Source organism: Tamandua tetradactyla, chromosome 4 (genome assembly GCF_023851605.1).
Source record: "Tamandua tetradactyla isolate mTamTet1 chromosome 4, mTamTet1.pri, whole genome shotgun sequence".
Lineage (NCBI taxonomy): Eukaryota > Metazoa > Chordata > Mammalia > Pilosa > Myrmecophagidae > Tamandua > Tamandua tetradactyla.
Window position 1 is genome coordinate 72,256,439 of NC_135330.1, and position 14,538 is coordinate 72,270,976.

At 37.5% G+C, this 14,538-nt stretch overlaps 1 protein-coding gene across 1 annotated transcript in view; it reads left to right on the plus strand.

The window, feature by feature from the left end:
- Window positions 1-3,740, plus strand: part of FLVCR1 (FLVCR choline and heme transporter 1) — a 50,692-nt gene extending 46,952 nt beyond the window's left edge. Inside the window, exons 9-11 of the mRNA XM_077157783.1 lie at window positions 524-591; window positions 732-804; window positions 1,351-3,740. Coding sequence (XP_077013898.1) covers window positions 524-591; window positions 732-803 — 140 coding nt within the window. The 3' untranslated portion in view covers window position 804; window positions 1,351-3,740. The remainder of the gene's footprint in view (window positions 1-523; window positions 592-731; window positions 805-1,350) is intronic.
- Window positions 3,741-14,538: the final 10,798 nt, after the last annotated feature.

Below are 14,538 nucleotides of genomic sequence, written 5' to 3' on the forward strand. Positions count from 1 at the left end.
CCCAAACTGCTTGAAATGCCAAGATAGGCTATACCCTTTCCTGGTCCCCTTTCTTTGCATATGTTGCCTTTTGCCTAGAATGCCTTCGTCTCTCCTCTCAGCTGCAGGACAAGTTGTAGCTCATTTTTCAAGTCTCAGTTCAGTGCATGTCCTCTGGGAAGTCTTCTGTGATTTCTTTTGGCTGGCAGAAACATTGTTTCTCTCATGCTTCCACTACACCTGGTACCTATTTACACTATTGCAGTTATCATACAGTATGATAGTTGTTTGCATGTCAGTATTTCTCCTTTAGGGAAAAGATTGTGCTTTTCATCTTTGCATTCTGTGTTTCCTCAGCGAATGACTTGCTAATTAAGTTAATAGCTTAGAGAAATACTATTATTTTTTCAGGCTTCAAGGACACTATTGAACATTATAATAATGTAGGATGCTAAATTTGATAATATCTAAAAGACTTTGCATTCCTTAGAGAAAAGTATATTTATGCATACTTTGTGCTAATTCCATCGATGCTTCGTTTCAGCGTTAATCAAGTCTGATCTAAGAAGACATAATATAAATATAGGAATTACAAATGTCGATGTTAAAGCTGTAAGTAATTAATATTTTTATGATTATACTATTGATAAAACTGCGTATTAAATATGTGTGAAATCAACCTATCTAATTAGTAGGCTTTTTTTTCTGAGTCAGCTGTTCTAAATTTTTTTTATCTTCCGATTCTTTTACAGGTGCTAGTTGACAGTCCCACAGATCAAGAACCAAAAACCATATTGTCCAAGCAGTCAGAATCAGCAATTTGAGGTGAAAGGAAAAAATAATGTCCAAATATCATATGCTTATTGATTCAGTGTAATGCTCCTTGAAGAGGTATATGAGCAGTAAGGCTTGATTTATAGATTACTTGAAATTACTTGAAAATTTACTATATGACTTTAAATGCAGAATTACTTTTGCCTAAAATACCTTACATCATTTTAACACTTCCATTTATCTACTGTGTCCCATTTTTAATCTTATATTCCATCCGAAAGTAAGCTTCTTGACATGTATTTTTCAAAAGTAAATGTTTTTCTTTTGTAGAAAATAGAAACTTAAGACAGCTTCCTGAAATGATAATGTGTGGGTCTTATCCTCTAAAGTCACATAGGAGTATATACATTTATATATTAAAATATTCAGTGGAACCAAATATACAGTATATTCCTAATTGGCTACTTTTCCACTGTGGTGACTAAATGTCCAAGTCCCCTCAGTATGATTACAATCCACCAGTGTGATGCTATTAATTCACCTAAGGATGGTTTTTGAATTGGACTTCCAGATGACCTCTGTTTTGGTTTGCTACAGCTGCTGGAATGCAATATACCAGAAATGGAACCACTTTAAAAAGGAATTTATTAAGTTACAAATTTACAATTCTAAGGATGTAAAAAGACTGATGGGCCCACAGCATCTCTGTCAGCTGGGAAGGCACATGGCTGGGGTCTGCTGGGGTCTGCTGGCGTCTTTGGCTTCCCGTTGCCTGGGGGCATTTTCTTTCTGCATCTCCAGAGGTCTGGGTCTCCAATGTACCTGCTTTCTCTGTCGGCACTCCACGCAGCTACGTGTCCTCCAAAATGTTTCTCCTTTTAAAAGACTCTAGTAAACTAATCAAGACCCACCTTGAATAGGTGGAATCCCGTCTCCATCTAATCTAAAGGTAACACCCGTAGTTGGGTGTTGTCACATCTCCATGGAAGTAAACTAATCAAAAGTTTCCACCCACACAACGTTGAATCAAGATTAAAAGAAATATGACTGCTCCCACAAGATTGGATCAGAAAAAAGGACATGGCTTTTCTGGGGTTCATAACAATTTTAAACCAGCACAACTTCTAATTTATTTTTCTTGTCCTCATTTCTTTGTAATAAATACTGTCTATGGCCACATTATAGGTTTTTTTCTGTTAAAGAGAAAAAGATAACTTTTCTGTATAAATTGAACCCATGACTTTTAGAATTGTCTTCTAATTAAGCTGAGCAGCCCAGACACAGGCTGATTTATCTTGAGTTCTTTTCTGTGGTACATTCCTGTTATTGGTATTTTTTTCTATATATTTTTGCACTCCAACTTGAAATAGAATAGCTTTTTTACTCATTAGTTTTTGTTTGTTTGTTTGTTTTTTACTTTTTTCCTTTATTATTTTTCTTTCATTATATACTTTTCTAGTAAGATAATTTCATCATAAATGTTACTGGTTTTTGTTTTTCTTGTTTTTTTTCATGATTTTCTGTATCACACCCCTAGAAACCTAAGTGTTCCCATTTGGTGCAGACATCTTGAAACACTATTTCTAATTCTACAGTATCATTTTTAATGACCTTCTTTAAGGATGCCCAGGTACATTCTCCATCATTATGTTGAGGCATGGACTATTTTCTTTACCATAGAGTGTACACAGTCAGCACACTGTTGGAACAGCCTGCTTTTTTACATGCTCAGGGTAAGGAGATTCGGGCCAAATGTATTTCCACAGTGCCTACCATTGCATTTTGTATACAGTGGGGATTTAAGTGTCGTAAGTGTCCTGACTCTCTAAGCTGATAGGGAATATCTTTAGAGTAATGGCATTTGACAGTCATATTTATAGTATGTACACACACACATAAAAGGCCAATCAGGTAATGAATACACTTGAAATGAATTAGTAATCCTGATTTTAGCAGAGTATATGCATTGATTCATATTGAAGTTATAATGATCTGTGTAATTAAATGACAATAAATTATGTAGAATCTGTTACCAGAAGAACTTAACTGGGAATCAGGAACTCTTCTGGGTCTATGTTCTGGATGTTTCTTGCTGTCCCTGTAACTCTGGACAAGTCATTTAACCTCCCTGATGGCATTTTCCTTATCTATATAATGAATGTGTTCAATTTGATCTCAAAGACCTTTTCCGAGTCTTAACTGCTGTTTATCATGAAATAGAACCATTCATGGTATCACAGTAATTTAAGTCTAGCTAGAGAAAAATTCCCTGGGCATTTGGATGAACAACTGTGATTGTGACTTTGTGGATACCACAGGCATTCAAATCTCTTTTTAGCCTTTTCATTTAGTTGGCAGAATATGCCTTTGATATTTACATTAGAGGTTTTATGGCCAGAAATGTATTTTAAGGTCCTCCCCCAAATAATTGTGTTTTTATTTTTAAGCTGTCAGTGTTATTTAAAATAATCATGTGCATATCGAGTTCCTGAGGTTTTGTACAGATTACAGATAAAAGCTGGAATACTGTCTTTCTGAAAAATGTGTATATGTCGTGTACATTTTCCCTTGTTGATTAGAAAAGGAGTGAAAAATGCTGTGACAAAATACAAAAAGAATTGATAATTTTCATGTATTTCGATTTAAAGTCGTCTATGATGTGTCAAACAAGAATGTCATTTATAATTGTACTTCATATCTTTAGAAAATGGACTGCGTTCTCATAACCTGTGTAAATGTCAATCACATGATTTTAGGAAAGAAACTGAACTTTTTCAAAAGCTGTAGCATTAATAGCTTTTGCCTTTTGAGAATATTGCAGAAATATCTTTTAGAATATGTTTACGTGTGACTCAGATTGTTGCAGGAAGAATGCCTTTCTGTTTTAAGTCATTTTCAAATTATAATTTTTTATCTTTATACTGTTTATGTGTGTGCTTGTTCTTCAGTATCTCAAAGTTGAAATAAACTTATTTTTTTAATATTAATTTTGTCTGGTTTGTCTTTCTTTTTTTTTTTAAGTTCTGATACTTGGGTGCATATGGGACTGGAAGGGGATTATAAGATTTCAAAATGGGCAAAGGAGGAAAAGAGATTGACTCTGAAACACAAGGAAACAAAGTCCACCAGCGTCAGGGCTAAGTAGTGAGAACTTAATCACATTTCCTTTCTCTGGTGCCTGCCTCCTTGTTGCGTAAATGTGCTGCCCAGGATTCACTGCCATGAGACATGCACACTATGTCAGACTTTTATCCTGCTAGAATGAGCCTTCATTGTACCTTATATCCCATATAGAAGTCACTTTCCCTTATAGCCTTGCTAAATAAATTTAATATAATAAAACCAATCTAACTTTCTTCATTGAAAAATAGAATATAAAAGTTCTCCTTCTGAGTATAAAGCTTGATACATTAGGCAATGCTCAAAAAGTACTCATTTAAACAATCGAAACACAGAGAGCCCAGAATAAAAGTGAGTGCCTTTAATCCTGTATAGCTTAATCCCAGATATATCCCAGAATATATTAAGCAGATAATCAAAAAGTATTGGCAAAGTTCCTTGAGGGATGGGGGAAAAATACGGAACTATTAAACTTCACCATCAGGGAAACCCCTGATACTGTGTCAAACATTAGGGACACCCACATCAATAGGCCAAGCTCTTGATCTTGAGGCTTGTTCTCATGAAGCTATGTATGTAGCAGAAAAGCTTAGCCTGCCTATAGGTGTGCCTAGAGTCACCTCTCAAGGACCTCTTGTTGCTCAGATGTGGCCTCACTTTCTGTAAGCCCAACTCAGCAAATGAAATCATCGCCCTCCCCACCCGACCCCACCCCCATGGGATGTGACATCCAGGGGTGAAAGTCTCCCTGGTGACATGGGAGATGACACCCAAGGATAAATCCAACCCTGGTACCATGGAATCAACAACTCCATCCTGACCAAAAAGAGGAAAATAAGTGTAACTAATAAAGTATCAGTGACAGAGTTCAGTGCTTGTGTGACACTTGAGACCCAGTAGGAGTTCTACAGATCTGAAAATCAACATTGCCACATACAACAACTGTTAAAGAAAATGAAAAAAGAGACCAGGCTTCAATTAGAGATAAGAATGAAATCGATCGGGTTGGGACTAAGATAAATCAGAACACAGGGCTAAAGAGGACATTGTATTAGAACTTTACCTATACCTACTCTTCTAAGGAAGAGGGGTTTACTTTGTCAAAATCTAAATTTTCTTTAACACATAATCTAATTTAACTTGTCTGGATAGATGATTTAACCAGTCCAAACACATAGAGCCCAGAATGGGAATGAGGGCTTGTAATTCTGCATAATTAATACAATGCCCAGATACATCCCAGAGTATGTTGAGCAGATAATTAAAACATGTTGTCAAAGTCCCTTGAGGGATGGGAGAAAAATGAAACTATTAAACTTTACCACCAGGGAAACCCTTAATACTGTCTCAAATGTTAGGGACTCCCAAGTCAATAGGCCAAGCCCTTGATCTTGAGGCTTGCTCTTTTGAGGTTTATTTATGTACCAGAGAAATTAAGCCTACCTATAGTTATGCCTGGGAGTTACTTCCAGAAAACCTCTTTTGTTGCCCTGTACGTGGGACAGGACATCCATGCATGAATGTCTCCCTGGCAATGTGGGAAATGACTCCCAGGGATGAGCCTGGCCCAGGTACTGTGGGATCAACAATGCCTTCCTGACCAAAAAGGGGAAAAGAATTGTAACAAATAAGGTATCGGTGGCTGAAAGAGTTCAGATAGAGTCAAGAGGCTATTCTGGAGGCTACTCTTACACAAGCTTCAGCTAGATATTGCTATTTATCATGGTTTGCTAATTGAAACCATTCCTGCCATCCTACAGAACACCTAGAGCTCTACCTGAGACTCTACAAAGGTTCCATGCACTATGATTACTTTCCAGAAACTAAAACCTCCAGATGGGTTCCTCAGCCAGATAAGCCTTGAAACCCAGAGGTGCCAGCCTCTCCAGAACATTCAACCAATTCCATCTTCCTATCCCATATTATTGACACCCCTTTCCAACATGACAAAGTTAGAATGGACAAAGCCCAAATACCCCTAAAGATTGGGAGAAAAATCAAAGGAGAAGGTAGAGTTATTAACAGAGAAGATAAGATTTAATAAATTAGTATGGCTGCTGAATATGTTGATGCTTCTTTTAGTCTCCAGTGCTTGAAGCAGCTAGAAGGAAAAACCTAAAATTGTGGAACTATAATCCATACCAAACTCTGGAATCGATTCTATAACTAATCGTTGCAGTGTTTTGAATTTTATTGGTTTTTTTGGTATACATGTTATTTTTCACAACAAAAAAAATTATTTCGAGGTCTTCTACATTGAAGGGTTGACTCTCCCAATTTATTTATTTAGTTTATCATTTATTTATAGCAGAAAGAAAATATATTTATTTTATATTTTGGGCTATAATCCAACACTATTTTACTTTGTATTTCAAATTGTTCCAGCTGTGGTCATTGGGAACTCTTTCGCTTTGGCCCCTGTGTCCCTGTGACATACTCCCATGTCTTGCTTTTTTTTTTTTTTATTGTGAAATTTGACATATATACAAGGAAATGAAAGAAAAAGCAAAAATTTTCAAAGTACACTGACAGAACAGATTTCAGAGTTTGCTCTGTGTTACCATTCCACTATTTCAGATTTTTTCCTCTAGCTGCGGCAATACACTGGAGGTTAGAAGGAATACTAATAAAGTGATTCAGCAGTCATACTCATTTGTTAAACCCTATGTTCTCTTTCATACAGCCTCCTCCTTAGCTCCTTCCCCAAATCTGTAGAGATCTTTTCTTAATGAAATTTCATTGATATATATTATGTATTCATATACCATGTACTCATCTAAAGTGGACAATCAGTGGTTCACAGTATCATCATATAGCTGTGCATTTTGCTTTGTTTTTTAGTCTTTTCTGACTTTCTGTCACTACGAGATGCTCCAGGCTCATCTTGTAAACTTCATCCCCCAGTCCTAGAATCCGCCACTCCTCCAAGGAGCCCTGGTTCCTTTTACTGGAGATTGATATTAGAAATTAAGATCTGGGTGCTAAGTGTGCTTGCTGCTAGTGGAATATTGTTGCTTTGGGGCCCTTTCAGCTGGCAGAGTAAAGAAATATGTGTGTCCATACTAAGCCTTGTAAATGCACCCATCTATAAATATTTCTGTATGTAACCATCTGAATCTACATGAGTTCATATTGATGTCTCCAACTCTAATCACTACACGTGGCTCATTGTAGCCTCCTCCCCTGGCTTATCTCTAAGCACCCCCTGAGCAGTGAGAAACCAGTTCCCACCATCCGCATTCCTTAATTGTTCAATTCCATTATACATGTATAGCAGTATCAGAATTGTTAACCTGTACCTCCACGAGAAACAACGTTATCAATTAGAGTACAGGGCTTATGTACAGTTTGTTTCACCTTTAACTTTGGACTCTACTCCAAAGTTACTTGGGTCAGCACCTTTCTCCTCCACCCCCTTCAATGAAGTTGCTTCAAGCATTTATAGTATAGTTAGGTTATTTTGTCACATTCTCCGTTTCATTCTGGAGCCCCTTACATCCCAAATGATTTTTTTTAATTTGCATATATTAAGGCTTACTCTTTATGCTATAAAGTTACACAGGTTTGACAAATGCATTGTCACACCCAATTACAGTTTCATAAAGAATGGTTTCACTGCCCTAAAAACTTCCCTGTGCTTCCCCTATCCAGGCTTACTCCACTCCACTCCCCACCCCACCTGGCAACCAATGATCTTTTTACCATCGCTACAGTTTTGGTGTTTTCAGAATGTCAAGATGAGAATCATGGGGTAAGTAACATTTTCAGACTGGCTCCTTTCACTCAGCAGTATGCATTCAAGCGTCATCATGTATTTTCATGACTTGCTTTGTAAAAAGAATTATATTTTATTTTGGTAACATAAAATTAGCCATTTTAACCATTTTTAAGTGTACAATTCAGTGGCATTAACTACATCTGAAATATTGTGTTTCCATCACCACCATCTATTACCGAAACTTTTTCATCACCCAAAGCAGAAACTGTACTTATTAAGCAATAACTCCCCATTCTCCCTTCCCAAGCCCTCAGTAACCTCTCAAATAAATATATAAGTGGAATCATGTAATATTTATCCTTTTGTGTCTGGCTTATTTCACTTGGCATAATACTTTCAAGGTTCATCTATGTTGTAGGATGTATCAGAATTTCATTCCTCTTTATGGCTGAATAATATTCCATTGTATTGATGTACCAGTTTGTTTATCCATTCACTTATTGAAGAACATCTTGATTGTTTACAGTTTTTACAATTATGAATAAAGGCATTATAAACCTACTATACATTTTAGAGATAATTTTTTTGTAGAGTAACATACAATTAAAATGTAGTACAAACATCTATGCTATTAAAAGTCCCAATGTCATGAAAGACAAAGAAAGACTGAAGACTTGTTCCAGATTAAAGAAGACTAGAGAGACGTGACAATCTAATCTGTGATTCTGGCCTGGATAATTTACTAGAGCCAAAAATCCTATATATAAATGACACTTTTGGAACAATTGACAAAATTGGAACATGGGTTGTAGGTTAGATAAAAGAATTAAATCAATGTTAAATTTCCTGAATTTCATAGGTGCTTATGTGAGAGAATATCCTTGCTTTCGGAAAGTACACTCTTAAATATATAGGGACAAAGGGGCATACATCATATATACCACCTATTCTTAAGTTATACAGAATATATAAGTAATAATATATATATATTTGTACTATTTTTGTGACTTTTCTGTAAGTTTGAAATTATTCCAAAATAGAATGTCTAAAAATAAAATTAGATACTGTTTTAGTTTACTAAAGCTGCTGGGATGCAATATACCAGAAATGGAATGGCTTTTTAAAAAAGGAATTTATTAAGTTGCAAGTTTACAGTTCTAAGGCCATAGAAATGTACAGACTAAGGCATCCAGAGAAAGTTACCTTAACAAAGGGCCGATGAAATTTGGGGTTCCTCTTTCAGCGGGGAAGGCACATGGTGACATCTGCTAGCTTTCTCTCCTCATTTCATAAGGCTTCCCCAGGGACATTTTCTTTCTGCATCTCCAAAGGTCTCACATCCCCATGGAAATCATCTAACCAAAATTTACCACCCGCAATTAGAAACAATAAAAAGATTCCACCTACCACTATTGAATGAAGATTAAGGAATATGGCTTTTCTGGGTCACTTGACGGTTTCAAACTGGCACAGATATGTAGAAAAAAAAAAAATAGAATTACGCTGTACTTTTTGTCCAGCCTGATACTCTGTGGATAAACACTGGTTTGCACCAGCACAGCTGTACTGGAAGTTCAAATATTTAAAAACTGATTGGAGGGTGCACAGCTGGTTCAGTGGTAGAATGCTCATCTTCCATGTGGGAGACCCAGGTTCAACTCCCAGACTATACATCTCCCACCCCCCAAAAAAAACACTGATTGACATATTGGTTGGCAAATCACAGCAGCTCTGAGCTCCTCCCACTAGATGTCCTTGATGCTCAGTCACTGGGTCCTCCTTCTGGACCCCCAGACCTCCCGAGATCCAGCAACTAAAACGTAGCACCGCCAGGCCATTCAGTTCTTGTTGGTAGATGCTGGACCATTTGCTAAATATTTTGAATACTACCCCGGTCTTTTGTGGATAAAATATTCCATTGCATTTATAGGATAGCTCTTTTAAAAGGTGTTGAGTATAAAGTTTTACTGTTGAGTATAAAAATGCAATGATCCAGGCATCAGAGCAACAATTACATCTATACATTGCCCCAATTTTTAATTTTTACACAAATGCCTGAATTTCTTCCAAAATTTATGTACCATAAGTATATAAATTTATACACATTGTACAAAATTATACCTACTAAAAGTCTTTGTGGTAAACACTCATCTCTTCAAATCCTAAAAAAAAAAATCACTATTTCCAAATTTTTGACACGCAGTATTCTAGTGCATATATTTAGCTACATGTAAAGCTTTCTGTTATTGACTTCATTCTTTCCTTTACCAGGATAACCTTAACAACAGAATGTGATTATGATTTGGCAAAAAGAAAGCCAAAACTGTTTACACTCAGTTCAAAATGAACATGATCTTGGATCTCCAGAAACCTAGTTTTCTTTTGGAATCTGTGCTTTTGTGTAGTTGTCAAAACATGTCTGAAATAGCCACACATAATGTAGACAATATCCTTTTACTTTTCACATCCACCTTCCTTCTTGATTATGTTATACCTTGAGATATTTTTACTTTTACTTTTTTTCATTTTTAACAGCATTCAGAAATGTCACTTTAGGTGGGGGGAAAGAAGAGGCAGTTTTTGTTTAATGGGTGCAGTTTTCCCTTCAAGGTAAAAAAGTTGGGGTGATGGATATTGGTGATTGTAGCACAATATTGTGAATCGTACACTCGAAAGTGATTACAATGGGAAATTTTGAGTTGTATAATATTACTACAATAAAAAGTTTAGAGAAAAAAAAAAAGAGCATCAAATTACCTCTTGACTTTGGCCCTGCAGGGGTTGGCAACATATGTGGTCCGTATATCACTTCAGTTGTCATTATTTTTCAAACTTGATTGCAGTTTGGTTTTCTGATTTTTCCTAAGCCTTTTCTTTGGACTTTTTCCTAATCCAGAACTGTTGAAGTTATTTCTATCTTTATTGAAGAGGTAGAAGAAAGTGATAAAACTTCATTTCTGTGAATTGTTGCAACCCTACTACTACTACTCATCTCTATTCTCAAACTCAGTCAGAGTTTATGATGAGGTACTGAAATGTTCATTTGTCTGTTCATTCATTTATTCGTTCATTCAATTATTGAGGACCCTCTGTGGATATTAGTGTATGTATGGGGTGTCTTGCCCAGAAACACTTTTCAAATGATGTAAAAGTACTTAATGAGCTTCTCCAGTTTATCAGGTCAAAATCATTGGTCTTCATTTGTTTGGCAGTCACAAGCAATATAAAGAATTCAGAGCCTGGTGAGGAAGACAGATATGTAAGCAAACCAACTATAATAAACCAATAAATTTTATTATAGATGTGTGAGCAAAGTGCTGCTAGAAGAAACATACAGGAAGAGGGAATGAACTCAGCCTGGGGAGTCTTCCTGGTGGAGGTAGCCTTTGGACTGGGTCATGAAGGAAGAGTGAGAAAGGTTTGTGTTCTAGGGTGGGGCTCAACATATTGAACTGACTGCTGACAATTCTAAATCTAGGACAGAGCATCAGGTTCACTGTGAGAATGAAGGGTGTAAAGTTCACTGACCTGTAAATAGGTGCTATTTACAAATGGCTTCACATCCATGGACCAGGAGTTGGTACTTGAACATGCCTTTTGTGGGGGGCGTATTCAATCCCCAACACCATATAACATAACATAGTGAAGGGTTCCCGCAGTTAGGACATCGGCATCTTTGGGGCCTCGAGTTTGGAATTCTAGCCTCAAAACTATGAGTCAATAAATTCCCATTGTTTAAGCCAACCTGCTGTCTGGTATTTGTTTTAGCCTCTGGGAAACTAATGCAAATGGCAAGGGAGAAGTATGAATTTAAGATAAGGGTAATTGCAAGGATCCATAAACAGGGAAGAGAGAGGCAGAAGAATCAGAATCAGAGAGATGATATTATGAGGAAGACTCCACTGGCCATTGTTAGCTTTGAAGAGGGAAGGAGGCCAAGAGCCGAGAAATATAGGTGACCTCTAGAAGCTGGAAAAGAAAGAAAATGGATTCTCCCATAGATCCTCCAAGGAAAAAAATGTAGCCCTGCTGACCCTTTGATCTTAGCCTGTTGAGACCCATTCCAGAAATTCCAACCTCCAAAACTGTAAGATAGTACACTGCATTGTTTTTAAGCCCCTACATTTAGTGACAATCATTATAGCAGCAACAAGAAATTAATATAATGCTAAGTCTACATGGAGGAGGAGGGGGTTGATGAGACCCACCAAGGGGACAGATAAGGAAATGGGAAAGGACAGGGAAGCAGCACCTTGCTGAGAATGACTCTGGCACATATGCCTCCTCCTTCACCTCAAGCATGGCATCTGGTCACTCTACATTCAGGCAACAAGTGGAAGAAATAAGTGCGTCTGGTTGTCTGAGTGAGTCTATACCAGGGGTTGGCAAACTACAGTCCATGGCCTGCTTTTTGTACAGCTGTTGAGCTAAAAATACTTTTCATATTTTTAAAGGGTTAGAAAAAATAAATATGTGACAGAGACTGCAAATGGTATGCTAAATCTAAAATCTGGTCCTGGTCTATACTCATAGTGGAACCCATACACTTGGAAATTAATCCATTGGGTTGGTTATTACTTGTTTCAACTCTCACCTTGGGACCTCAGAAGAGTCCTTCTGTGAAACAGCAGCAATGTGCAAGATGAATGGACTGGAAGGGGAGAGACCCAAGGTAGAGCTACAGGTCAGGGAACAGATGATGAGAGGCAAGACCGAGTGTGTGGCAATAGGTAATGAGAAGGAGAAAGACTTCCTGAAGTAGGATCGAGAAAGAGAAACTTGGCCATCACCCTCACCAACTCTCTCCCACAAACCACCTGTTCTCCCAACTCCATTCTCTGTATTTCTGGTTGGCTTCTTGGTAAAGTAACTTAATCACAAGGAGACCTTGGTCAAGTGGATGGATACATAGCCTGATCACCTAAAGGAGGATGGCACCCTGCTTACTATGGAGACATGGTATATATTTTTAAAATATTTGTATTAAGAAATCCTCATGGGCGGGCCATGGTGGCTCAGCAGGCAGAGTTCATGGCAGGCAGGAACTCTGCCTGCTATGCCAGAGACCCGGGTTCGATTCCCGGTGCCTGCCCATGCAAAAAAATAAAATAAAATAAAAAAATAATTGAAAAAAAAAATCCTCACATGCATACATTCCATGCATGGTGTATAACCAATGGCTCATAATATCATCACATAGTTGTGTGTTTATCACTATGACCATTTTTTTCGAACATTTGCATTACTCCAGAAAAGTAAATAAAAAGAAAAAAGAAAAAACTCATATATACCATACCCCTTACCCCTCCCTCTCATTGACCGCTAGTATTTCCATCTACCCAATTTATATTACCCTTTGTCCCCCTATGCTGGTTTGAATTTCTTGTGGACCACAGAGAAGCCATGTCCTTTAATCCTCATTCAATATTGCTGGGGGGGAGGGAATTTTTTGATTGTTCCCATGGAGATGTGGCCCACCCAATTGTTAGTGGTAACTTTTGATTAGATGAGTTCCATGGAAATGTGTCTCCACCCATTCAAGGTAAGGTTGTTTACTAGAGTCCTTTAAGAGGGAACCATTTTGGAAAAAGACCTTTGGAGATGAAGAAGGAAAACACCCCCGGGGAAGCTTCATGAAACAATAAGCCTGGAGAGAAAGCTAGCAGATGATGCTGTGTTCACCATATGCTTTTCCAAGTAAGAGAGAAATCCTGAACATCATTGGACTTCTTGAACCAGTATCTTTCCCTGGATGCCTTAGATTGGACATTTCTATAGCCTTGATTTAATTTGGACATTTTCACAGCCTTAGAACTATAAATGTGCAGCTTAATAAAATCCCCCTTTTTAAAGCCATTCTGTTTCTGGTATATTGCATTCCAGCAGTTTGAAAACCATTATTTTTTTTTTATCCATATATTTTTACACTTCTGTAGAGATACAATATTAAGAAAAACAGCTGAACACAGAAGAGCTTGATGTAAACTTATATTGATCCTAAAATCAAGAAGTTTCCCTAAGGAGATTTTTCTGAATCTTTTATGGAATTTAGGTTCAGGTAGGGTTGCCAGATAAAACACAAGATGCCCAATGAAATTTGAATTTCAGATAATTAATGAATATTTCTTTTTACTATAAGTAGGTCCCAAATATGCATATAATTTTCCATTCAGACTAATGACATGTTGGGTTTCTGTTTAATCTGTTATATGTAGTCACATGCACTTTTCTGTTTGTTTCTATTAATTCAAGCCTGTGATGGTCAGGTTCATGTGTCAACTTGATCAGGGTGGTGGTGCCCATTGTCTGGTCCAGCAAGCACTGGCCTATCTGTTGCTATGAGGACATTTGATGGACTTGAATCATGAGGACGCTGGTTGCATCCAGAGCTGGTTACAACTGTAGGAGCTAAGGGGGGTGTCTTCTGCAATGAGTGATACTTAATCCAGTCATCCAAAATCTTTAAAGGAGAATTCAGAAGAGATAATCTCTCTTTCTGCTTTACTAGTGTGGTAGTTAGATTCAGATGTCAACTTGGCCAGGTGAAGATGCCTACTTCTATTGCTGTGGACATGAGCCAATGGCATGTGAACCTCATCTGTTGTTGAATACATCTGCAGTTGGCTAGGGAAGGCGTGCCTATCAAACAACGAATGATGTTTGATTTCATTGGCTGGTGCTTAAATGAGAGAGCACAACGTACCACAGCCCAAGCAGCTCAGCATACCTTGTCTCAGCACTCACAGCTCAGCCCAGGCCTTTGGAGATGCAGAAAGGAATCACCCCAGGGAAAGTTGTTGGAACCCAGAGGCCTGGAGAGAAGGCCAGCAGAGATCGCCCTGTGCCTTTCCATGTAACAAAGAACCTCAGTTGAAAGTGAGCTCCTTTCCTCTGAAGAACTATACACTAACTAAATAAATTCCCTTTTATTGAAAGTCAATTCATCT